This window comes from Leuciscus leuciscus (assembly GCF_965113295.1).
Source record: "Leuciscus leuciscus genome assembly, chromosome: 14".
Lineage (NCBI taxonomy): Eukaryota > Metazoa > Chordata > Actinopteri > Cypriniformes > Leuciscidae > Leuciscus > Leuciscus leuciscus.
The window spans coordinates 34,226,162-34,254,048 of NC_138738.1; the positions used below are offsets into that span (position 1 = coordinate 34,226,162).

At 38.0% G+C, this 27,887-nt stretch overlaps 1 protein-coding gene across 1 annotated transcript; it reads right to left on the reverse strand.

Moving 5' to 3' along the window:
- Positions 1-225: 225 nt before the first annotated feature.
- Positions 226-27,881, reverse strand: LOC309513837 (myosin-10). Its single transcript, XM_082189892.1, has 36 exons — positions 27,622-27,881; positions 26,888-26,951; positions 26,468-26,566; positions 26,111-26,254; positions 24,878-24,973; positions 23,928-24,046; positions 23,411-23,563; positions 22,276-22,449; positions 21,877-22,050; positions 21,196-21,310; positions 17,245-17,438; positions 17,007-17,128; positions 16,790-16,859; positions 16,137-16,297; positions 14,643-14,751; positions 14,326-14,457; positions 13,987-14,193; positions 13,690-13,827; positions 13,450-13,573; positions 13,192-13,363; positions 12,425-12,637; positions 11,857-12,001; positions 11,456-11,662; positions 10,952-11,056; positions 10,647-10,799; positions 10,136-10,384; positions 9,234-9,446; positions 7,882-8,094; positions 6,646-6,807; positions 5,846-5,974; positions 5,614-5,702; positions 4,364-4,487; positions 3,952-4,160; positions 3,744-3,852; positions 3,005-3,177; positions 226-1,997 (listed from the first exon to the last, which is right to left on the reverse strand). Exons 4-36 carry the CDS (start codon positions 26,154-26,156, stop codon positions 1,862-1,864), a joined length of 4,935 nt encoding a protein of 1,644 aa, XP_082046018.1. The 5' UTR covers positions 26,157-26,254; positions 26,468-26,566; positions 26,888-26,951; positions 27,622-27,881; the 3' UTR covers positions 226-1,861.
- Positions 27,882-27,887: the final 6 nt, after the last annotated feature.

The window sequence follows — 27,887 nt, forward strand, 5'->3', positions numbered from 1 at the left end:
ACACACACACCATATGTATATTATATTGATGTATTCAAAGATGTCCACGTGTGTGTGTGTGTGTATAATGTATATATACATGTATACATACACTTAGGTACATATATCCAAGTGTGTGTATAAAGCATTACATCCCATATTGATCTATTCAATATATGATACCATAATGAACACTTGCCACCCTTTTTTTATTTCAAAAGAAATGAGCAACTTCGGAAACAGGAAGAAAAGCGTAATGCTTCTACAATGAATGTTTTATTTTTTCCTTTACAAAACTCACTGTCATCTAGAAATAGTTACAGTATACAAGAGAAAAACAAGAGGAGAGACATTTGCAGTTGAACGCCTGGTTGTCAACAGCCAGTCCAATAGTAGAAGTGATAATATAGCAATAATAATGATAACTGCAATAATAGTAACTAGATCATGAATGATAAAGCTTTAAACCAAATGAAATCACACTCGCTCCTCGCTGCCAGAGGCGGAGGCTTCTTCATATCAAACCATCATGAACACTGATGTCCCTCAGATCTTCATGAGAATACAAGGGATAGGAGACCTATATACTGGATATGAATCATAGCACAGTAAAATACAAAAGAACAAAAAAAAAGGGTTACATATTTTTATTTCAATTGCCTTCAGCCAGTTTTTCCTTCATGTTAGTGTTTCTTCATTACGAATACGTGACATACTTTCATGGATGTTTTCTAATTAGTGTCTAAGGCACTTTAAGAAACTCGTCATTAAATGCTAACAGTGAGACAGGTTAGTACGGTTTCTCTTAATAATACTAGTGTTCACAGCGAAACTCTTGGGAAATTCAGTCAAGTGCCTGTGAATTAACGTGTTCAGTATTTCCAGTTGCTTTCGGCGCTGATGAATGAGATCTCTCTAACTGAAGCACTTCCAACGTCTTTATTTTAACTTCCAATCCACTTCCTTTGGTGGCTGTATTCATATCTAATAGAGCAGCTGGGTTTGAGAAGTACCATCATTCTGTCACATATAGGGGGAAAAACATCCATAAAGTGATTAAATATGTAAAGGCGTATAATTCTTCATCTTGGCATGCATTTGCAACCAGAATACTTCATACTTCCTTTCCAGTTGAAGTGGCCTTATATGGCTTCTCTTACGATGTGCAGTTAAAAGCGATTCGCAGTTACATCCAAATTCTTAAAACACAAAACATTGCCTTTGTCAGCTTAATCTCCCACATAAGATAAAACAGGCCTCGAGTTCAATGAAGATAGATCACTAATGCAGTATTTCTCGTGTTTGAACTATTTCATGTGTTTAAATGGTAATGAGATGCTGAAGTGAGCAGCTTTTTCACAGTTTTTTCTTTTCCGGTCCAGTGCCACAGGACTCTTTTCTTTTCTTTTAATGTTGGCTTGTAGCGAACGAGCAGCACATGCATCTCAAAATCGACCCCAAACCTGCAGAACGCGTTTATCTGGAGAACTGTACTGTACAACTAAGATCCAATCGGCCACATTTGCTTAGCTAGATGGTTTTACATCGTTAAACTAACGCTCTTATGAACGAGCATATTCATGTCCACAAAGCAAACTCTGATGTTTGAAATGCACTTGTACTTCTAGTGTTGTTCTGTTGTGAGCGCAGTATTTTTGTAGTTGAAGCATCTTGCATTTAGAACAAGGCAGAGTTGATGCTCCCTTGGTAGGGAGAGGGGATCTACATGTAGGGCTGAGGAGGGTAGCTTAATTCTGAGTGTGGAAGTGTTAGTGTGTGTTTGCGTGTGTGTACATCGCTCACTGGTCCTCTTTCTGTACCGCTGACCCCACATAGCTAAAGGAGAGAGTCATTAGGAGAGGAAGCAGTGGGGCTGATGGCTCTACTCCGCTTGAGCCGTCTGGTTCTCGTTCAGGTCGCTGGCCTTGCTGTCCGCGTCGTCGTCAGAGAAGTCTCCTTCCACCTGCAGCTGTCTGCGTCCAGAGCGGCTCGAGGAGAAGCTGACAGGACCTCCTCGTCTGCAGGACACAGCCACTGTTACTTCACTGTTCTTTATTACTAGGAGATGATTTATTCACATTTTGAACTGGCTTTTATTTTTAGATTTTGTTTTCATTTGAGCTTTTGTCATTTTTATTTTTATTTAGCATTAATTTATTTTTATTTCAGTTTTAGTATTTTTTATTTGAGTAATTATGTTGTGCTTTTGTCATTTTTTTGTTTTATATTTCTATTTAGCGTTCATTTAATTTTGCTATGTGCTTGCCATTTTTATTAGTTTTTAGTATTACTACTATTTAAATTTATTTCAAATTCTAGCAAAAAAAATTCTGTCTATTTAGCATTTTTTATATTTCAGTTAATTTTATTGTGCTCTTTTATTCGTTTTTAAAAATATTTCTATTCATTTAATGAATTAATCTGCCATTAATTTATTTGTATTTTAATTTTAGTAAATTTGATATGTGCTTTTGTCAGTTTTGTTCGTTTTTAAATCAATATTTCTATTTAAATGTAGTTTATTTGAATTTTAGTCATTTTGTTGTGCTTTTTTCATTTTTAACATTTCTTTTTAGCATTATTTTTTATTTGTTTTAGTAATGTTTGAAATGTTTTTTATTTTGGTTAAGGTGAAATTTCTAAATTTCGTTCACGTATTTTTTTTCTTCAATTTCTGAAAATGATTTTTAATAGTTTTAGTTAACAACACTGTTGTATAAATTGTACATTCATTGGTTGGGTCAATCAGTTCTGGTCCACCAATTAGATCGTCATCCCAAAAGTGCTGTTATGGGACTGCCTTGTTTCACTGCTGACAGGACTGTGTGTTTTACGTTGATCCAGCTTATTTGGATCCATTTTGTGTCTGTGCTGATATTCACTGCGATTTCACTCAACTGACCATTTGCTGCTTCATTATTAAACTGTAGAACACGAAAGCACAAATATTCCTACATTTTTAATACAAGGATCCAAAGTATTGCAATGTATAAATACACGAGTGCATTTAGTCTTGGGCCAATACCTGAGGCGGTTTTTGAGTGTGTTGACCTCTCGGCTCAGACCCTCACTGGCTTCAGTGGCATCGTCCAGCTCTCTCTGCAGTTTCCTGCGCGAGGCGTTCGCTCGAGTCGCCTCTTCCTCAGCCTCCTCCAGCTGCCTCTTCAGCTGCTTCATGCGGGAGTTCGCCTTTTCCATCTAAAGACAGACAGAAGTTGTGAGTCTTTATTTCTCATCCAGTCATTTACAGCAATAAGAGATAAACAACGATCACTCAGTCCTAATTGTGGTTAGCCATCGCGATATAATTTTCCTCAATAAAATGATAACAAAAGTGTTCTAGAAAATGTTTATGCATTATGCAAATAATGCTGCACATGTGTGTAGCAGACCCTCGCACTGCTGCCAATACCAATTTGCCAAACTGATAAGCACTAAAACATTAAAAGGCAAACGCACCATAAGCGTAACGAAACCGATCTTAAAGGCTTATGTGTCATCAAGTGTCTCAAACAAACATGTGGATCTCTTTGAATTGACATGAACCAGTGACTGGTTTATCCACAAAAGCAGTCTGGTGCCTTGGTAGCAAAACACATTTTGGAAAAGCCATTTTTGGTCAGATGTTTCATAAACAGCCCGTGGAAATGTCTGAAACTTGGCAAGTGGAAATTCAGTTTAATTTATTGCATGTAATCAGTGTGAGCAGCTCCGGACCCGGTACACTTTTGAGAATGAAGATCAGTATTTGGGGTATCGCTCACCTGCTCTTTGTACTGGTCAGCATGGCGACGCTCATCCTCCACTTGCATGAACACTTCTTTCAGTTTCTTCTCTGTGCGACGCACAATCTTATTTGCTGCTGCTCTCTCCCTGTGAAGCGTACGGATCATACATCATTAACAAAAACCACTGGCACTAATTGAGTTTTGGCAGATACAGAATGTGGAGTTTCTTTTCATTGTTGCTTACTTTGCTTCCTGTTCAAGTTGCTCCTCTAGCTGGATAATCTTGGCCTCCAGGGCGGCGATAGAGGCCTTGAACTTTGATTTGATGGATCCCTCCAGTTCTTGCAGTTTGGACTTCAAGTCTTTGTTTTGCCGCTCCAGCTGCTGACGGGCGTTCTCGCTCTTCTGGGCGGCACTGCGCTCTCCTGCCAGCTCTGTGTTCAATGTATCCACCTGAAAATTCAGACACAACAGCTGTTATTAGAGATGTGAAATGTAGTTAAGAGCGCTAATGGAGATTACGCATCTTACAAAGCTCCCAAGCACATAAAACTTTAAAAACATGGTCTGTTCTCAAAGCTCTGACAAGTTTAACTGCATTGAAGACAGTTTGCTACAAGCTGCTCATATTTCCAGTAGCTTCCTCAACACTGCACCTGCATAGTGGTCTTCCGGAAGCGGTCGTTGAGGAGCTCCATGTTGCTTTGTTCCTCCTCAAGCTCTTCTTCCAGCTGGGAGATACGAGCCTCCAGCCTCCTCTTTTCATCCAAGAGGGCTGCCCTGAAGGAAAACAAACGTGAATGAATGATAAAGCTGGTTTTTGAACAAACTATGAACAGAGGAGCAAATTAATTAATAGTAGAAATGGAAATTGTGATACTCTTTTCTTCCCTATTCTGATGTATATTCACGAGTGAAACGCCATTTATAAAAACATCACAACATTCTATAAAAAAACTCTCATGGTGACTTGAAATCAAGTACACATGCAAACCTCTACGCACACCTTGGCAATAGAAACACCATTGGCTGATAAAAACTTACACTTTTAACATCAGTCAGTTGAGCATTATATGATATTATGATAATCAAGCACTATTTAATGATAGAACTTTAGTAATTAGTACTAAAACTTGGTAACCATGAATGAATGCATATTTGTCATTTTAACTGAACTTAGGACTGGTGGTTCGCTCGAACTGATTTGCTGAAATCAAAACAGGGATGAGCGCCAGCCAATGAGATTGCCCCTTACGCATTAGTTCAACCTTAGTTCTTCTGCTTGTTCTTAAAAGCTGAATAATTCTAAATGAACTCTGTTATTTTGACAGGGAAATATAACAAAGAATATCGTTTACATGTTGCACGTCGATTCTGAGTGGTATGCAAGACTCTCTCTATTCACGTGTGTGAGAAACGCGACAGCGAGTCGTGCGCCTTCACACTAGAGTTCACAGTACATCAAATACAGGTACGCTGCGCATCCATTGAGGTGAATTTGAAATACTAGTACAGGTCACTTGACTGAGCTCAGTTAGTGTTCAGAGAGTGAAAATATATCTATGCTAAACTTATACTAAGCCCTGTAACACACACACTGGCGAGTAAAATCTAAGAATTTATTAGCCAGTGGCTAATGATAGACATTGTTTAGTCGCCCAGAGTGAAGATTTAGTCACATATGTGAGTGATTTACTCGCATTGTAGAGGGTTGACATGAAATCAATGTCATCCATTAATCCAAAGAAAAAAAAAAAATTTCTTTGTAATCTATAAATCTTTCGTCAATTTCCCCCTGGAATGGCATTCCTATTCCGCTTCACTCAGAAATACGTCACAATACTGAAGTGAGTCACAACTTCCGGTTAACCCTGACTTTAAGAAACTTTGCAGCACAATGACTCACTTTCCAGAGGCGCTGTTAGAGATTTCATCTGCCAGCTCATCTCGTTCTTGTTCTGCGTGACGTCTGGCTCGCTCTGAAGATGCCAGGTCCTAAAAACACAATCACGACCAAACCATCAAGACTTGCCAGTCTAACTAATCTAATTTATAACAGTGTGTGGAAACTCAAGCAACAGATGCTTCAGGAAAGGCTTTTTTTCCTCTCAGATGTATTTCAGGCTGTGTTGGCTCACCTCTTGCAGCTGCAGAATCTCAGCCTCGAGACTCTTGAGTTTCTTCTCATTCTCCTTAGACTGAGCGAAGATCTCATCCCGAGACGTGCGCGCCTCCTCAAGCTCTCTCTGATAGTCCTTCGTCTGGGCCTGTTTTAAAGAGATGTTGCCATCTGTGCTTCTCACATTTTGTCTTTAAGTCACAGTAATGCAGTCAGTAGGGCTGGGCAAAAATAAATAAAATAATTCTCTTTTTCTTTTTCTTTTACAAAATGTGGTTGATTGGATATCGATTCTCAAAAGCAATGAATCGATATTTTTTTCATATATATATTTCTGGAAACATTGAAAATAACATTTGCTTGATGTGAATCTAATTACTAGTCTTCGCCACTAGATGTCATCCTCTTATCTACCTTGCCCGATGCTACAACAGGGAGCCTGTCATTCATTCAATGCTTAACATGGCAGATGCAGGTGAATTTTTCAGCGTGATAGACGTTCCCGATCGGGCCAGTGCAGCATGGTCACGAAAGTTTATCATTTGCACGTGTTCTTGCCAATTTAAACAATCAAGCGCAATTCGGTTGTGAATCGAATTGAGATCTTGCGAATCGGAATTAAATCGAATTGCGACAACTGCATCAATACCCATTCCTAGCAGTCAGTGATGCAGACGTCTCTGTCCCACTACTAAACGACTGATGCACTTTAGCTGCTATACAGATTACGCTAACAGTAAATGTGTAATTTCGTGCGTTATCATTACTGTCTCATCACATTTCCGTGCATGAACAGCAGCATTGTGGGAAAGCTTCTACCTGGAGTTTGCGTAGCTGTTTAATGGCTTCATCACGGGCCTTGTTTGCAGCCTCGATCTGAGCTTCCACATCTTTGAGGTCCATCTCCAGTTTCTTCTTGGCAGCTACGGCTAGAGCTCTCTGCTTTCGTTCATCTTCAAGCTCCGCCTCCATCTCGCGCACCTGAAGGTACAGGACTCATGGATCAAAACACAGCCAAATAGAGTCTCATACAAAAACTTGCTGATGTCTTTCTTAAAGGTATTAACCCTTTATTTCACAAAGCTGCCACAATATACAGTAATAAACCAATTTTCTTCACTTTGCAAACACATGATCCATATAAAATGGAAATAAAGAGTATATATATATATATATATATATATATATATATATATATATATATATATATATATATATATATGAAAATTAACCTTCTATTAATTTTTTCCTTATATATATATATATATATATATATATATATATATATATATATATATATATATATATATATATAATATATATATAAATATATAAAAGGAAAAAATTAATAGAAGGTTAAGAAATCTATAAATTAAAGGTGCAACACTGTTGCTATTTGAAATGGACACCCAAACAAACACACCCGTCCCTTCATTGTTCCACCCCCAAAATATCCACACGCTAAATGCACAGGCAGCCACTAACAGCTGCTGCATCAGACAGCTTGTGCAAGTATGGAAGAATCAGCTGTGATCCAACAACAACAGCATATCTTAGTTCTGTGAAACATAGCAAAAAACTATTACTCATGTATCGAGCAGAAACAGATCCTTTTTCAGGTCTTCCTGCTCTCTAATGTCTCTCCAGCGCTGGAAAACTTTTCCAATATGAACCATATTGGCTCTTGTCTGATCAAAACCCTTCTTCCAATTATACTCCCCTGACCTATTCCTCTTTGGTAATATCTCAGCTAACTCTCTTTCTACAGTCTTTCTTCAAATATCCACTTTGTTTTTTCTCCCACTTAAACAGCCAGAACTATGTACAAACACAACAACAAACACACACACAGAACAGACATCTAGTAAATATTCTCAAAATAGTTTTATTAGGTGTTGATTTAAAAATGTTCAACAGCATTACTCAGAAATATTTTACTGCACCGTAATGGAAACAGGTGTGTGTGTGTATATATATATATATATCTTAAATAAATGGATAATCTTTAACTTCAAATTACTTGTAATCCTCAAAAAAACAGTAAATTCCACTCACCTGTTTGACCAGTGCTCTCTTCTTCTCCTCATTCTGCTCATCTCTGGCCTGCAGGTCTCGGTCAAACTGAGCCTTCATGGCCTGCATGTTGACCTCCAGACGCAGCTTGGCATCTTCTGTGGCCTGTAGTTCGTCCTCCAGCTCCTCTAGCTGAGTGCGCATCTCCTCCACCTGCTGCTCCAGCGTGCGTTTGGATTTCTCCAGCTCGTGGACCTACGGATTACAGAACGGAAATAAATAGACCGCGACAGTGTCCTAACCAGTCACTTCATAATCAAGAGCCAAATGAGAAATCCAGGAGTCATCCAGTATTTTAACAATGAGTTTGCATGACTAGTCTTTGTCCATTCAAGTCATACATGATTACTCAAAAAATATTTCATGGAGATTGCGGAGGAAGATGTGCCTTTTTCATACATTTTAAAATATAAATTTCAAATTTTTCTGATCACTTTTAACATTTTAATTTCCATGACATCATGGCTAAAACCACCACAACACATTTTATTGTTTGCTTTAGCACTGCAAGATACATTAAAATAAAACCAAAAAATATGACTCAGTACGATCATCAAATCGCAAAGGCTGCTATTTAATTAAATAAACATACGTTCTGCGTGTTTCATAGTGTTCTTACACGCGAGCTGCTCATTATCCAGCGGTGTTTGTAGTAAATGTTGCTCCACATGAACTCAATCTCTACATCTACTCTGAGTTTGGGTCGCTTTAACATTTATTTTGTTTTCATTAAAAATATTATATTTGTATTTATTATTATTATTATTATTATTGTTATTATTATTATTGTTGTTATTATTAGCCATACATTTTGCAACCCTACAAACAACCACAGCAAACCTGGATTTAAAAAAATAAATAAAAAAGAAAAAAAAAGAAAAAGAATCGCAATTCATTTTTTGCACCAAATCATTTATCCAAATCTACTTTGCTTCTATCTCTGTCACGGCACTATGAGTAGATCAAGCCACACTGAAATCTCATCAGTCCAAAATCTTGCTCCACATGCAGTATATTAAACATGCATATGTTCTGACGGGCTGATTTTGTTGCTTTGCTAATAAGTATTCTGTTGTCAGTGAAGGCATGCAAATTACATGACACCTGAAACTTGCTGCCTCACACTCGGTTAGCACATGCTGTGTGTGTCAACACATCATGAGGTCTCAAAACAATTAATGGAATTAAATGGAAGAACTGACAAAATCTGCTGTGTTCAAAACACCAAAGATTCTTCAAACATCATAATGATGAATTCAATCATTACCATATATAATAAACAGTACAAACTGCATTACCCTCATAAAACAGTCCAATAACATATAGTAACTTACATTCTTGCCTACGTCATCCTTGGAACTCATCAGATCCTCCATTTCGGCTCTGAGCTGCTTGTTAAGCCTCTCAAATTCCTCTTTAGCCTCCAGAGCTTCATCCAGGGCTCGGGCCATAGACAGAGCTTTGGTATCCTTCTCTCTAGCCTCTGCCTCAGCACGGTCCCTCTCCTCAGCGTAACGTGCAGAGATGTTCTTCTCTTCTGCCAGCATCTATCATACACATCAAAAATGCTTTCAGGTTTTTTTTTTTATTAACAACAAATGTTTTCAGTAGTACCTGAAGATTCTCAATGACTGTATATTAAAATACAAAACAAATACTATATAAAACAGTAGCAAATACTATATAAAACAGTAAAATATAAAACAAATACAACTTAGCATTATAAAAATCCCAGAGCCATTTAAAAAGTTTAAAAGGATAGTTCACCAAAATGACCCCAAATCACCAACCCTCATGTCGTTTCAAATATATAAGATGTCCATTCATCTTCCAAACACAAACGAAGATATTTTAAATTAAACCTGGAAGATTTCTTTCTAAAACTGATGTTTAAAAAGTTCATAAAGACAGACATTGTTCCATTTACCATATTTTATGTGCTCTGTGTATGTGCGCTGATCTGTTAATATTTGAATAAAAGCTTAAAATAAATCTGTTCATCATATAAAGTGATTGTATCTTTTCAAAAGACTTGAATTAAGCGTCAACGTTTTGGTGGAACTGACTTTCAAAATAAGGACAGAAGTTTCTCAGGTTTCATTAAAAATAAATTAATCTGTGATTCAAAGATGAATGAAAGTCCTATGGGTTTGAAACAACATGAGGGTGAGTAAATGATGACAGATAAAAAAAAAAAATATATATAACTACCCCTGTAATCAAAACCAATTCATACCTGGTCAAACTTCTTCTGTTTCTTCTCTAGGTTTGAGACGATCTGTCTCTGGTGGTCCAGGTCCACCATGAGGTCATCGAGCTCCTGCTGCAGTCTGTTCTTGGTTTTCTCCAGCTTATCAAAAGCGATGGCCTTTTCCTCTAGCTTCTGACTGGTCCCCTCCATGTCCTTCTGCAGCTTCCTCTTGACCTCCTCCAGACCCTCAAGAGTTCCCACATCATCCTCCAGTTTCTTCTTCGTCTCAACCAGCTATCCAAAAAAAGGAGGATTACAATGGAGTACTTTTTAACGGTTTAAGTAGTAAAGAGTACATCTGATTTCCTTTCTGAGCAGAAGTCTAGAAATTTTACTTTTGTCCTCAAACATGACAGGCTTTGTGTGAGTTTCTTTGCCAACATGTTATTTGCAGATTAACACTTCATTAATGAACGTGTCAACTGATGCGCTAGATGTTGATGTGAACTGACATGTTGCGTATCCTCATTAAAAAATATGGAGTGATTGTGTGTACCTGGGCTTGTAGTGTTGCCAGTTGTTTCTCCAGGTTCCTTCGTGCCTCCTCTTCCTCCTCCTGCTGCTCCAGGAGGTTGTTCTTCTCCTCCTCCAGCTGACGGATACGGCTGCTCAGGTTTAGCTTCTGACGCGTCTCCTCTTGAAGCAGCTCCTACATACATAATATTAAACAACTGTTTTTATCAAATCTGTGCAGTTTCAACAATAAAAATACTTCCTGAGCATACTATGGGCTAACATTGTTGATAATAAATCCACTCTTTCAGCACTTCATGTTTGTAGAGACCGGTAGAGACACATTACCTGAGTGTCCTGAAACTGACTCTCTAGGCTAGAAACGTCTTTGGCTAGCTTTATTCCCTTCTTCTCAGCATCTTCCAAAAGAGAAGAAACATTGTCCAGCTCCGCCTGCAACAAATGACAAACATAAAAAAATGAATTTGCATTGGAGGGATATTTTATACGTAACTTGGATTCTGATCTATTTCAATGTACACGGGTATATGACCGCAAACACAGTCAGAATTAACCATAATTGTTAAATTTGTGCTTTCAAAAATATTATATATAATCAATATCACAATATAATAATATCTATATTTTGTTTACAGCCTTCACACTTTGATAATCACACCAAGCCGTATCGCAATTTTTCTTTTCTTTTTTATTAATCATGCAGCTCTAAATATAGCCACACTTTTACTCTGCAAAAATCAAATGAGACAACAGTGATCTGTAGTTTATGTGAGGGGGAGGGAGTGTAATAGCACTAACTTGTAGTTTATGTGACACAGTGTAAGCACTGACCTGTAGTTTGTGGGATCGGTCCGAAAGTTCTCCTTTAACCTTTTCTCCCTCGCTGAAGCGGGCCATGAACTCCTGCAGCTGAGCCTCAAGTTTCTTTCTCTTGTGCTCAGATTCAGACTTGGCCTGCTGCAAACTCTTCACCTCACTGGTCAGCTCCTTATTATCACCCTCCAGAGTCTGTTTGTTTTTCTCCAAATTTGACTTAACCTAATTTTGACAGACAGACATTGTGAGAGAGAGCCAGACCTGTATAAACAGGAGACTGTACACCATTCAATCACTGAACGAGGAAATGAATCATTCTTGACAGCAGACGACTGGCAGCGTTCCAGTCAAGACATTAAAACTAAAAATGGCTCCCTACAGTAATGAGTAATTTAGTCTTTATCTCTATGGCTTACTCTCTTGGCCTGCTCCAGCTGCTCGGAGATCTCCTCCAGAGCAGTGCCGTGCCTCTGTCTCATCTCCTGGATCTGTGACTCGTGGTTTTTCATCTCATCATCGATGGCTTTCTTCAGCTCTGTCACCTCCTGCTCTCGTTTGGTCCTTTAAGAGGAAAAGACACATTATTAGGTGAGACACATTTGGGGAGTAGGGTTCAAAGAAAACAGAAAAGGTCAGATACTAATGAACTCAATCTGGCTCTCCACTTACACTACCAAAAGGCCCATTTTGAGGGGTCAACCTTAAGCACACATGGAGGGGCAATCATTGTTTTATTTAGCTATGACATGAATGGGAAGTCAAAAAAAAAAAAAAAATCAGAACAAACCATTTGCACAACATGCAACTTGAACCTGCAATATGTCTGCAGCATGCATGCTAATCACTGCACACCGATTCTAACATAGGAACTCTTATATTAAAAACTTTGATATTTCTTCTTGCTTATTAAAAAAAATAATGGGGATGGATTAAACTGGCCCTAATTTTCATTTTATGGTAGACTGGATTTAGTTTCTCTTGTACCTCAGCTCCTGCTGGGCGGCGGTGGTGTCCAGGGTGTCTTCCAGCTCAGTCTTCAGAGCCTCCAGTTCCTCACTCAGATCTCTCTTGAGTTTCTCAGCTTTGTTTCTGGCTGCTTTCTCAGACTCCAGATCCTCCTGCAGCTCAGATATTTGGGCCTGCAGCTCCCGTACTTGCTTCAGGGCGTTGTTTTTCTGAGCGACCTCCTCATCACCTCTGTGGAATAACAAATATAAGCAGAGATTATTAGCAAAACGATCCATGCATAATTTAAGGAGTTAAACACTTTTGTTTTCCAATCCCCCAAAACTCCTTCCAATCCTTAGAATTAAACAGGCCAGTTTAAAATCTAGGCCAATTTTGTTACAGTATCTTTAAGAGTATTTGTAAATAACCTCTGTTATGACTGGTATATTTCTTGACATGAAATTACTGAATGGGTGTTTTGATGCTTAAGGAACCTTTCTCATTATTAACAATGTTGAAAGGGTTTTTGCTGCTACTTATTTTTTGGAAAACATTACCATTCAAAAGTTTGTGGTAAGAAAGAATAAAAGGAGAATACAAGAGACGTAAAGATTTCAAACTTTTGAACAATAAATTAATTAATTCCACCACTCTGCCAACCATAAGTTATTATTTAGACATAGCAATCTAGATGACAGCCAAAGTATTTTGGATCAACCATTATATTATATTTTATTTTATTTTACTCATTAAAATAACCTCCTTTTTCTCTTTCTTATTCTGTGCTCCTCACTGATCTTCACCTGGTCAGTATAGCCTGCAGCTCCTCTTCTTTCTTGGCCAGTTGGATCTTGAGTTCCTCAATTTGGGCCTGCAGCTCTGCTATCTGGTCTTGTAGGTCTGTGGTCTCGCCATCCAGCTTTCTTTTGGCTTTTTCAAGCTCTTGCCTTGTCTTCTCTTCTTTCTTCAGACGCTCTGATGGTCAAACGCCCAAACATAAACATTTAAGTCTCATTGTTTTACTTGAATAAAATGATCCATATTCAACACTCTCCTCTCACCTTCCAGGTCCACCATCATCATTTCTTGCTTGTTTTTCACTTTGCCAAGGTTCTTGGCCTTCTCTTCCTCCTCAGCCAGTTGGGAGGTCATCTCACTGACACGGTCCTCCAGGAGTTTTTTCTCCTGAGGGATAGGGAGGGAAGAAAGAGTTCAGTTTGCTCAAAGTTCTTCTCTGAGCATCCTTATCGCAAAGGCCCTGCCCTGCATTTTGTTTCAGGGAGTTTGACAACCACACTGACCTTTAGGAATTTGGAGTTCTGGTCCTCCAACAGCAGAATATCTTCCTCCATTTTCTTTATCTTGGCTTCAGCAGTCACCTTCTCCAGCTGAAGCTTCTGTCGGGCAGCCTCTTCTTCATCTAGCTGTTCCTCTAGGTCCTAAAAGACACACACACACACACACACACACACTTGTGGTTTATGGACAGCAATAGTGTTTACTATTAGCTAGTACTAACAGCAGAACTTTTAGATACAGATTTACTATTATAAGTATACAGCAGATCCAAGATTATATTTCCCCAATTAAGTTGTCACCGTTATGTGTGACTGCATTTTCTTCTTCTCATTCTGCAACGATTGGTTCCTCTCCTCTTCCTCCTCCACGCGGGACTCCAGGTCATGAAGAATCTCCTCCAGCTCTTGTTTTTTAGCCACCAGGCGAGCCCTCATCTCTTCAGCTTCAGCAAACAATTCTGTCTCGGCCTGTAGTTGCTCTGCCAAGATGTTCTTCTCCTCTAAGAGCTGAAAAACATCACAAGAGATCTTTTCTTGGTTTCAAGATCATGGACATTCCACTTCAAGCAATAAAGCCCCAAGAGACTATGGTGTACATATATACCAGCTATGTTATAATGACTTCGAATGTGTGCTAACCTGCTGGTGTTTCCTCTCCATATCCACCAATTCATTTTCCACTTTCACCTGCCTCTCCTTCACTTTAATGAGCTCCTCATCTTTGGCCTGCATTTCTTCCTCCTGACGGGTCACCTGGAGGAGAGGTTTCACCTGCAGACACAATTGTAATGCATGTCTCAATTGAAAACTATTCACAATCATACTGCAAATCAGTTTTTAAAGTGGGGATTTCTCTTGCAACCACATAGACAGATTTTACTCAGAAATGTGCACAATAGCTGGTAAAATCATTCCAACAATTATGTAAACAGTCTCTTTTAAAATCCGACACCAACCTTGGTGAAGAGTCTCCACCACTGCCAGTGGCGTAGTTTCAGGTAGGCGGCACAGTTTCTCTGGAGGACTTTCAAAGCGCTTAGCTGCTGCTGTTTTTTAGCAAAGGCTCTGACGAACACAACCACAAAACAGCAGCAATTCACTGACAAGGTCTCATAAGAATACTTTTCATATATTGTGATCTCTACACTATAAACAGTAAGAGCTGCATATTATCGCTGACCCTTTAAAGGTCCCATGACATGAAATTTTCACTTTCTGAGGTTTTTTAACATTAATATGAGTTCCCCTAGCCTGTATATGGTCCCCAAGTTTCTAAAAATTTCAATCGGTGTAAATCGAGCTCTTGCTATCTTTCTCTGCCTTTGAGAAAATGGAGGCTCATACGCGCTGATCTTGAATCTCCTCCTTATGACGTCATAAGGAGGAAATGTTACCTCCCCTGTCTCTGCTTTGCCCGCCCAGAGAATATTTTCCGCCCATGAGAAAATGAGCTAGGAAGTAGGAACGCGCGCGCGATTTTAGTTTGTCCACGAGAGATATCATGGCTTTTGAGCGAGCGAAGCATAACAATTGCTCAATAATTGGATGTACAAATGAACACCGAAGGGTCAATACAGAGCTGGGCTTGCTGAACGTCGGAAACTAAAGTCTGGATCACTCTCTTTGGCTCAGCTACACACCTCGGACAAGTAAGTCAACTAATGATATATAAGTGTGTTGCTTTACTGTTTATGGTTACCTAGATTTTACACGTAGAATGTGGCTGTAACATTAGCTATGCAGCTATGCAGTTTATGTGTGTGAATACACACACTGTAACGCGAGTGTTGTACACGTCTTTGTTATTTGGATAACTGTTTTCCTGTTGGTTATATGGCGCGCGCGATATCCGCATTTCAAGATCGCAGAGCTTGATGTAATTGTAATAAGATAAATACAGACGTTACAGATCTCTCATGAAAAGGCAACAGTAGGTTCGCGTTAGCTACATGATAATAACTGTAAACCATCCGAATAAAGTACCGTATCCAGACATAATATTTTAAACTAACCATTCGGAAACGTCCTGCTGGAGCCGCTGAGTTGCAACTTCTTCATCCGTTGCTTCTCCATCTGGATCAGATTCTGGGTCAAACTGAAATGCTTGAAAGACTGCGTGTCTTCGTGCCATTTCTATATCCAACGTAAACATGCACGCCACGTTACCGTTGCGCAACATGGTCAAGGCCACACCCACCCTCCACCTTGCGCCGCCTTTCTCCTCCTCATTAGTATTTAAAGCTACAGACACCGAAACGGCCCGTCTGAAGGAAGCTCATTCTGGGACTGGCTTGTAGTGGCTATAATTCTGCACCGAGGCTGAATTTTTGGAAAGAGATTTCAGATACAGTACTAGGGACCACTAAGGCCTATATTAAAGCCTACAAAAAGTAGCATGTCATGGGACCTTTAAGACCAGATTTAAAACAGCCATTTGCATTTGGACTTACTTGCGAGCCAGGTATCCTCGGCAGACTGACTGAAAGTAGATGATGATATCTGTTATTTTCAGGTCTCTCTCTTCCTCCAGGTGTGCCAAAACTCCAGTGCGGAAGAAGATCTTACTCTGACCGATCCGGAAGAGGTTTGGGTCTAATTCCAAGGCTCGGATCTACAGATGACAATGATACTTAGTATGTAGCAGATTCTAAATTTCAGATGCTAGTTTTTCAATATTGGACATAAAAAAAATTTATGACCAAAGTACTCAAAACAAAATCATTAAAAACGTAATGTTTGTGGAAACATTTCAGGATACTTTGATGAACAGAAAGTCCAAAAGAATAGCATTTATTTGAAAAACAAATAATTTTACAATAATGTAAAAGTCTTCTTTACTGTCACTTTTGATCAATTTAATGCATCCTTGCTGAATAAAAATATTTATTACTTTCTTTGAAAAAAAAAATGAAAAAAGAAAGAAATCATCCTGATCCCAAACGTTTAAATGGTAGTGTGAGTTTTCATCGAATATTTCATACAATACTGGTATTTAAAAATATTGTGATTTAATCATTTTATTTTGGGCTTTGTACCTCCATATAAAACTTGATGGTAAAAAGGACTGATCAACCTCATTTGTCTTAGGTTTATGAAAACTCACCATTCTCTCACAAGCCTGCTTGCCATCCATAAAACCTTTGGGTATTGCATTAGGGGTGAGGATCTCATATCTGATAGGAAAACAGATTTAACAATATCTGATAGGAAAACAGATTTAACAATTTTATCACTGATAAAATATGATAATATTGGTGCTACAGCATCTGAAGAAGAATGAAGAGGTTCTCAAGTCTTTAATGAGATATCTGAAACGCTACCTCTGTCTGAACTCCTGGAAGACGATACGGTTAGGGAACCCCTGCCTGCAGATCCGGATCCCTTCTAGAACTCCATTACACCTCAGCTGGTCTAGAACCAGATGGGGCTCCAGTTTACCAGCCTAACGGAGAAGAACAGCAATGACAATGAGGTGCAGACCACATTAAATAAACTCTCCTTTTTTTTATTCAGCTAAAAGTACATTTACTTACAACTGAAGGGACAAATGTCACTTACTCTTTTCTCATGATTGGGGATGATACAGCGGACAAAGTTGGGATTGGTGTTCCTGAGTGTGGCCATGAGTTTTGTAAGGGACTCTTTATAAAGCTGACCCACAGTACGGAACATGCCCTTCTTGGTCTTATATGTAGCTCCAAATGCAGTCTCGTTCATCCCTGCCACCTGGTCCAAACCAACAATACGATCCACTACCATGAAGAGTGAGAGAAAAGACAGATACCAAGCGGTTAGGTTGATATTAAGAGTATTTACAGAACATAATTAAAGAAGAGAGACACAGCACAGCCAAATCATGTGAAGATGGAAGAGGTAAATCTACAACTAAAGCTCTAATTCAACAACACCAAGCAGAAGGTCAAAATACACTGTGTATTTTTGCATTTTTACAAAACTGTGCTTTGATATTTTCAGGCCTTTATAATCATCATATCCCAAAAGAAACCAGAAAATTATTTTCTGAAAGTAGTACAGTGTATTTTGACTCAATGCCACAAGTTCAGACAGCCAATTCAAGAGCCAATGGCCCCTACTATGCCAGCAAGTCCAGTGCTAGGCAAATGGAGATATGAAATAGATGAAGAGTGCCAAGGATAAGACTACATCTATAAACAAGCACAAGCTGCAAAAGAAATAAAATGGAAGGGTGAATCTCAAAACCCAGATCATGTTAAGGACATATTTCACCCCAATACCTCGCACTTCAGAGTCAGATGTTAATTCAGTAACTGCTCTCAATAATTCAGTGAGCTGTGTTAACAAATATACATTAAATATATATTTACAAATCTAGTCAAATCTGATTTCTTGTGGTGTAGATATATAATTTTAGCAAAGGTAGAGTAGATTTAGCAGTGCTTTATAATCTATTATTCTTTCTTGATAAAAGGAAGATATTTTGCTTAAAAATGCTTCATTAAGATGTTTTAAACTAGTGCATTTTCCAATACTGAAATGCAGAATAATTAAAATCTCATTACTGCACTTAAAGTGCTTCGTAAAGTAATACATTGTCTGAGTATTTGTTGTATTGCCTAAAATGTATGCTGATTTTAATAAAACAAATCATAGTTTTGCAGTTATATCACAGAAATGAGATTCTAATGAGAATCAATGAAAATTACCAAAGTACATTCAAAAGTGAAACATTTTGATAAAGTCAAGATTTTTGAATTTATTCACTTTTTGTGTGTGAAATATAACAGACTTGTACACCAAGTTCTCTCCCTCAGAGCAATGCTACTAAAAATGCCTCCTTTGAGCAACTGAATAAATCAATGTGAATAAATATGCTTAGCAATAAATAAGATACCAATCAGAAAAATTATATTCACAAATTTGAGTCTGATAACAGTGCCATAGGACAAAACAAGTCAAACTTCAATAATTTAACATGGAAGTAATCAGAAACGACATTTTCATTTTGATTCAGTGGGGCTTGCCAAGTCCAGCTACTGTTACTAGAACTACAATTGTAGGTCTCACAGCATTCCTGTAAATGTGATTCTTAAGAACCGCTTCCAAGCAATGTTCTGTTCATAATGGGGCTCCTGACGTGTCTTCCTTTACCTCCATGGAGAATCTACTGAGCTGTCACTGTTGACTGGCACAGGGCTGAGCGAGTCATTTGGATTCCAGTGAAACAAGACGTGTATTGTTCCACGTTCCCTGTCGGAGACGCTACAGAATTCCTCCACTCCTCACCCAAACTCCATCTCCCTCACACGGCCTATCAAATCGCTGTCTGACACTTAAAACAAACAAGTAGTCTGACCGTGAGGTGTAAGGGCATAACCAACATACCACACACACTGCTCTGTCTGCTGAAAAAAAACAAGCTGTGTTTGGGGGAATCTCATAAAAACCAGGTCCAGGTCATATTTCACTCCAAAATTGAAGGAATAAAAAAAGGAATAATATCTAACATACAGATTGTGAAGCCCATTTTAGGACCATTCATATTTGTTGCATTGTGGTACTGTTTTCATGACAACATATATTCAACAATATTATTGATCTGACTGTACTGACGCTGTTGAAGGGGAACTGAACTGAGCTGGACAATGACATCATTTTTTGAAGAACTGCTTTATAAATAAAAATAACTAATTTAATAATTGATTATCTTAACAACAGAACTGAATCAACACTGAACAACAGCCAAACTGCATAATTTTCCTGTTATCACTGTAAAGCTGTTTTGAAACTAACTGTATTGTATAAAGTGCTATATTAATAAAGGTGACTTGACAATTAAGCACATTTACCCCAAAGCAACATCATTACTATGCATTCAGGATATAATTATTCTTGATGATTCTTGTTATTATGATTTAAATAATCTTTAAAATGTTTTATTTTATTATAAAATTTGTTTGTGATTTTAATTTAGAAAAATTTGTAATTGCAATATGAGTCCTAAGCCTTGTGGGCAAGCGCTCCAACATACAGAACTCGCTTCTGCTGAGTTCTGGCTCGTCGTCCTTTCCTGACCCTGTTCCCTTTCCCTCTTCTTTCCTCAGTGATTCATGTCTATCCTTGCACTGTACTATCAACATTTAGGCCAAAAATAATAATATAATTGATTGCTTGCTTAGAGAATAAAAAAAATATGACACTTTATATAATCATAACTTATTTTCTATATTTGATTTTGGGTTGAAATATGACTCACACATGTACTTAAAAAGTTGTGACATTCACCTATTCTTCTGTCAAAATGGCCTCTTTCAACACTTTCTGAACTGAAAAAACTACAGGTGCAGATTTTTTAAACTCTTAAATTGGAGGAAGAATATTTAGGGGGCGTGCGAAGTAAACAAAATTACTGAAAGGCACTCAAGGAACAAGTAGGGCCCTAATCCTTGTAGCCAGCTCACTCAGAGTTACCCAGGTCACTTTCAAATGTTGTGTTGTGTCAGTACTCTGCATTACTCGCTATGCACATGCATTCATTTTTCATGCAATCTTCATTCATGGTCAGTTTGGGCATCCTAATGAATCAGCCAAGTCAAGCTTCCTTCCAAATGGATCCAGCCAACTCTAAAGTTAGCCAGCTAGAGGGACCAGGGCCCAGGTCTACAAGCCATGGGAGTGTTTGAAAGTACACAATGCGCTGGTAAGCAGAGACCTACAGCATCGTATACCTTCACCTGGCGATTCATGGAGACTAGAGACATCATAAAAAGACGCTCTTTGGAAATTCTGAATCTCTATGGTCGAGACAGAAGGGAGCAAAGGGGGGATAAACAAGAAAAAAAAAGCAAAATAAAAAAGTAGTAGAACACAGCTAGCACATAAAGACATAAGTGGTAGTAAACACTGGTTAGTGCTATGAACAAGCAACATTAAGTCATCATTCCATTAACACTGGTTTCAAATGTATTGGGATGTTAATTAATTTGAACATTTTAAGAACATGCTGATCAATCTTGGCATACACACATTTTATTGACCTTTTTAAGTAATTCATTGCCACAGTATGAATCATTTTACATAAACTTATATAATTAAGTTATTTTAATTTCATATATTGGGAAATGCAGTGAAAAATTATTAGCGGTCAGATTTAAAGATGACAAAATATATGACACATCCCACTCTCTATTTTTGCATTACTCCATATTTCTTCACTGCTCTCTCCTGTGTGTAAAGTAATGTAAAGCAGTCTTGCCTACAAATAGTGTGCTATTTATTAAATCTACTATGGTATCAACAGTGTTGCAAAATTCTTTGTTCGACACATTCTCACACACTGCCCAATCTCACACACAATTTTGACCCTTTGTAACTGAATTAATAGTTATCTCTGGCTTCGTTTGAATATTTGCATCAAGCCACTGAAATGCATGACCACCTCTTTTTACAAGACATGTAACAGAAGATTGAAAACAACAGTCTCTTTCTTAACAGACTGGGTGTTTCATATGTCTGGAGAAAAGCGCTTACCATCCTTCCACAATTCAGCCACAAACTTATCCGTGGACTGGTGCAGGAGCGTGGCCACGTTGTCGTTCAGAGGGTCCATGTTTTTCATTAACCACTCATCTGCCTTATAGTCAACCTGCAGGATGAGGGAAATAAACACTACGTTAGCTCAATAAAACACTCAAGATGGGAATAATGGAATTAAGCCAGGACTGGTTCAATCTAGATCGTTTCATTTTAAGGGGTTCTGCAGTTGTTGGCTGTTTGCGTAGTGTTATGTAACTACTGAAAGTGATGAAGTATAAATCAATGCACTATATTACTTTTCTTAAACAACAGGAAACAAAGCAAGCTCTAATTTTCTGGCTTTTAACCTAAACGTGGCTCAAAGGGAGAAAAATATCAAAAGTTCCTCATTTCATGCAGTGTCAAGTTTCTTTTGCAAACAGCTCACTGATCTGAAACAGATGTGGCCTATGGTTAGCACATACCACAGCTGGATGCTGCTACCCTTGAAAGACAGAAACGCAACACTTCATTGCAAGCCAGTATGACCTGACTAAATCCAATTACATAAGGTTATGATGCCGTCTGTGTTGCATTTAAACACCAACAACAAGCCTAAATTATAAGAAATATCACAGAACTGAAGTACAAGTGGTGAATCCAACAGCTTAGTGTGGTGTCATAAATATGACGTACTTTGCCAGCATAGTGAATGATGCAGAAATCGGCTTTGTCCTTTAGCTGCCGTGGTTTCTGGAACTTGGCATGAGTGCCTTGCTCTTGCACCAGTTTGTCCACGAAGGTTTTATCAGTGGCTTTTGGGAACCAGCACTCCTCATCCAAAAGAGCCAACACACCGGGAGGATTTGCCTGGGAATGGCACCATATGACCGATCAAAACAATTATAGAAAAGCTGAAAGAAAACACTAAAAGCATTCATTACTTTCACATTAACTTCAAATCACATTAAATTCTGCAAATGCTTGGGGTAGAAAATATTTATAGCAAACCTGCCAGAACAAAGAATTCAAGGACTAACACAATTAGAGTAAAAAAAACCAAATCTGTATAAAAGAGTTGATGCAGGAGCTCACCGGTCTCTCAATGAGGTCAATGCAGGGCTGCAGGTCAAGGCCGAAGTCGATGAAGCTCCATTCAATGCCTTCACGCTGGTACTCCTCCTGCTCCAGGATGAACATGGTGTGGTTGAACAGCTGCTGAAGCTTCTCGTTGGTGTAGTTGATGCAGAGCTGCTCAAATGAGTTCAGCTGCCAAAAGATGGAGAGAACAATAAAATATGATCAAATTGTTTTTGTCCATAGTATTTTAGCCCCAGGGCATGCATAATTGATTCTTTAACCAATATCAGTATCAATATCATTTAACTTAATACAGCAGCTATGAGTGGGTATCCAATTACACTGTTTACTGTAAACCTTGTTATTTCTTCCTAACCATGTTATAATTATATTACTCAATTTAGCAGATGTATCTTATTCAAGGCAATGTCCAACACCAAGATGGCAAAGACATCCTCCAGCACAACTTGAAGGAATCTTCTTAATGGCAAAAAAAAAGGACCCTATGAAATCTGTTTAATTTATTTCCCAAACCCCTTTTTTTTTATTATTAAAACCGAGCCTATGAAATGTTTTTCCCACCTGAAATTCTGTGTTGTCCATTTAAATTTTTCTGGATATATGATTTAACACACTTTTTTTATTCAAATCTATTATCAGAAACAGTGGTAATCAAATTAAGGCATAAAACATTAACTATTCAATTAACATTTTAAAATGTAAAAATCTAAAGAAAAATGTACCATTCTTTTTTTATTTTTTGATGTTTACTATTAAAATTAAAACATGGACAATTTGTGATAATCCTTAATAATAATAAAATGGTTTAAAACATTAATTATTACTTTGAGAATTAAATTCTATTGCACTATAGTAATATATGTGTCACAATTTAAGTTAAACCAAACATGCATTTAGATGAATCAGTGGTATAAAACCTGTTAAATCTGTGGTAAACCATATGCAAATAAAAGTTGGTCCCAAATAACATCCTATTTTAACTAAAACTGTCATTATTTTCAGGACCTGGCATTGCCTGCATTTTTAGAAAACCTGGTATCATATGACCTCTGATTTGGTGAAGTACAGAGATAAATATCTATGATTTAGCACAAGAGACAGCTGAGCACTAATTCCGAGGAAGCCACACCTGGAATATCTCGAAGCCAGCGATGTCCAGGATGCCAATAAAGGAAGCCCCTTGGCGCTTGGTTCTGTCCAGAGCTTTATTAATGCGGTGAACAAGCCAACGGAACAACCTTTCGTATGTGGCCTTGGCCAGGGCTTCCACTGCAAAGTCAGCCTGGTCAGAGGAACAAAGAGACAGGATAAGGCAAGGTAAAAAAAAAAGGTGACATCACATTTACAAAAATATGCATTATGATCACACTAACAAAGTGTACAACTATTTCTTTTCCTAAATGGTATGTAAAACCTGAATATAGTGGAAGTTTTTGAGAATTCACACATTCCCCAATCTGCGGAATTTGAACAGTTATGACGATATTTTAACAACAGGATAGTATATAATGTACAAAAGTATAGTACTGGTCTATGATCAGGCCTCAGAGGGGCAGAGAGTTAAAACACTAATGAAAAGATTGTTTTATAGATGGGAGGAAGGGTGCTCTGACAGATATACAGTAGAGAACTGAATAGTTCATTACCTGTTCTTTAGTTTGGGCTTTTTGCACATAGTCTCTGCCCACTTTGATTCTTGGAGACAGGATGGCACGGGTGAACTCCATGACATTCATGCCGAGCAGGTGGCAAAGTTTTTGAGCAGCTGAGAAACAGGAAAAAAAGCACTTGTTCACAAAATGGTCATCGGTAATGCAAACTGACCAAAAATGGTGAAATTCTATTTCAATTTATTGGGTTTTAGGAGCTTCCCTTATGCACTTAAATGGCAGTGCGAGAAGTTATTATGGGACATATTTGCTCATGAGTATAAGAGGTATTTGAAATAAGTTAAGGTCGTTATTGAAATTTACTGACTTCTAAACCCTGACAGCCCATTTAGCAGCCAAACAAACCCCAAGAGTTCCCCCTTTGGACCACCAGCACGACTATAACTTTCCAGCTTCATGTCGTGAATGAAACAACTTGGTGGCTTAAACAGATGAAAGCTTCAATATCTTACCATTAACGGTGATGATAAAAACGAATTAAACAAAATGCCAGTTGAGTAAAGCTTGCTGGAATGCGTCATGGCAGTAAAACGGTCATTTTTGGGGCTCTTACGTAAACAGGATTGATTTAACGCAACTTAGCACAACTATTCTGGTATTTTCTTTTAATATGAAATGCATCCAAAAACTATTCAAGCCGTCATCATGGGAGCCCAAAAGAAGTCCAACGGGTAATTTGTCAAAACAGTGCAGTGGAGAACTGCACAAAACCATCTGGTGCAAGGGTTTAGACCAAAGGGTAGTCTGGATACCGAAAACACTTTAATGCTAACGCACTGCCAAAAGATTTTCAAAGTTATTGGGGAACATAAAATGCACATATAGACTTTCCATTACTGAAAAAAGAAACATTATCTCTGTGCTAAAATAAGGCTTTATGCATTTTTTATACCTGTAAAAAACCCAGCTGAGCAAGTATAAGGTACCTGTGTTTTCTGGCATGGAAGCCTGATCGGTGTTTCTCTCCTTCTTGAACACAATGTTACCAAACTGCATGACAGCTGATACCACTTTGAACATTGCTGCAGTGACAGAAAAACAAGGACAAGACAGTCAACAGTCTGTGGATAGTAGACATGAAATATTTTTGGAAAGTTGATGTTGAAAAATGTATTACAACATTTAAACTGGAAACAGGTGGATTTATTCAGCTATTTTATTCACTCACAAACATTGTACATTTTTGAAATTGCACCAAAATACACTATTTAATTCAATATAAATATTATTATATTGATTTTATTAAATTTAATTAAAGGGGTGGTATAATGCCCTTTTCACAATATGTAAAATAAGTCTCTGATAACCCCAGAGTGTGTAGGTGAAGTTATAGCTCAAAACACCCCACAGATATTTTTATATAGCATGTTAAAATTGTCACTTTTCTAGGGTGAGCAAAAACGCACTGTTTTTATGTCTGTCCCTTTAAATGAAAATGAGCTACTGCTTCCGTCACAGAGGGCGGAGCTTCAAGGGCTTGTGTCCTTTTACCTCACATAGACATGCACTGAAAATTTCAAAACTTTTAGCCTTTTATGTTCGAACCGGAGTCAGAAAAAGATGGAGAGACTCAAGTAGAAGTGACAACATGTAAAAGCAACAGGACATTTCATCTATCTTCTAGTCATTGATTAGCATATTCTGTCATGATCATCTATAAATTGCGTTCCCGGGGGCGGGGTTTATGTCAATTTTAGGATAAGTGATGTCACTAACCCGGGAGGAATGTGGTGTAGTCTTTACCAGCCGTTTGTTGTAGTCCTTAAAAAGTTATTTCTTTAAAAGCCAATATCTCCCTTTGCTTTGAACTTTGAGCGTTGTAACTTTGCAGATGTTGTTTATGCTCAAACAGCAACATTACACACTAACTAAAGTTAGAAAAGTGAAATCATAATCAACCACCCCTTTAATTATTATTTACATACATCCCGTTATGAACATGGGACATTTGTACTGCAAACTCATTTGTCATACGGCAGGACTATTTCAAATGCAATAGTGAAGGCAAAAAGATGTTTAAAAAAGTGAAGAAACATAAGACACTTTTTTCCTAAAGCTCCTTACAAGGAAATGGCAACATGATGATTATGATGATTTACTAGTAAATCAGCAGTAAATAGACAATGTAGTAGAGGTGTGTTTGTTCCATGAATGCTTACACAAGATTTCCTCATGAGTGAAGCTCATAATATACATGGCTTCCATGGTCTCTTGGAAATTGTCCTTGTCCTGTTGGCCAGGAATGGGAATGTTACCATTGGAGAGGAAGCGGTAGTTATTGAAGCCCTCCAGGAGTAGATCAGCTGCCAGAAGAAAAAGAGCATTAATAAGACAGCTGCAGTCTTTAGACACCACACTGCACCAAACTCTCCATAATATGTCAGATATCTTCACAGTTCACACATTCAAAATATCCAAAGCCTGCTTCATTACACAGGAAACAAACATGTCCATGTGTTGACCTTGCATTTAGAATAAGGATCCCATTATTAAAAACTCTTACTAAAAATACTCACTTCTTAGATGTTCCCCAGCACCAGCCAACAGCTGGTAGAAGACATGGAAGGTGCGTTCATCTTTGGCTTGGCGAATGGCCCTGGACTTTTCAAGAAGATCTTGAGATTGAGTTAAGGGCAAGTGAAGCCGCTCATTGTTCACGGTGTCAAATCATTCACATCATGATGCGCTACTATACAGCTTTGTTAATTATCTACATAACCCTTAAAACCAGCTTATGACGTGGTTCCTCTCTGGCATACTAAAAGAAGCTATAGTAAGAGTTTAAAATCGTTTAACTACTCTAAAAGCACAAAGAAAGTCAATTTGCATACCTTTATTCCTGCTGATAATAAACACACAGAAAATTCACCCATATCAGTGTTAGCAGTGCAGCAGCATTACTCAAATGTAACTGAACAGTTATCGGATCAGGATACAGGTTTCAATGTTGGCCCCCACAATGTAACCGGTTACATCAAAGTTGATGCGGATGAACTTGCCCTGTGGAAAAACAAATATTTATGAAGTATATATTTTTTATGATGTGCTATACTGATCATGCTTTATAAACCATACCAATGCTTCATAACTATCATTATATTTTATGGGCCTAATCAACATTTCTAAGAATCCATTTGAACAGATGATCGTCTCTTTTATTGTTTGAACAGAGTGGCTTGTGCATACCTGATATGCAGCATGTTTAAATAGCTCTACTTAAAAGGAAACGGTACTCAAAGCGTGCGTAAGAGGCTAACATACATGCTTATTTGCAGCAAATGCCCCCAAAATAATGACCTAAAGCAAGACCCGAAGAATTAAATTCCTCTGCAGCTTTTGATTTGTTTGTATGCTTAAAAGCTTTCTGTTGACTTTAACGCATTGCCAGCGAAAAACTCAATCAGCTGGCCAGAGGAGCAGACGTAAGACAGATGCCTATCTCTTTTTAGAGTGCTGAATGTGGATTTTGGTGAGTGTGTACCTAAATGGCTCTTTCCAGATGCAACATGCAAGGTAAAAAAAAAAAAAAAAACTATCAATACACTTAATAAATATCATTGCCAAAATGTAATAAGAAATGTAACATAACATTGTGGCAATGTTTCAAGTAATGCTACAGTTGGGAAAACAATGGTGAAATCATCAGATCAGTCATTATAGACAAACTTACAAAGCGTGAAGAGTTGTCATTTTTCACTGTCTTGGCATTCCCAAAAGATTCCAGAATAGGGTTTGCCTGCAGGAGTTGACGCTCTAACTCTCCCTGTAATGCAACAATCACTGGTTAGAAAACACTAACTATTACATCATTACATTAAGTTTAATACAAGAACAGATGCAACTGAGGTGTGTAACTGAAATAAGAGCAACAACGTGTGTAAAATTGACGAGAAAACCTTGACAAGAAATTGAACACCAACAAACAGATTAGAAAAC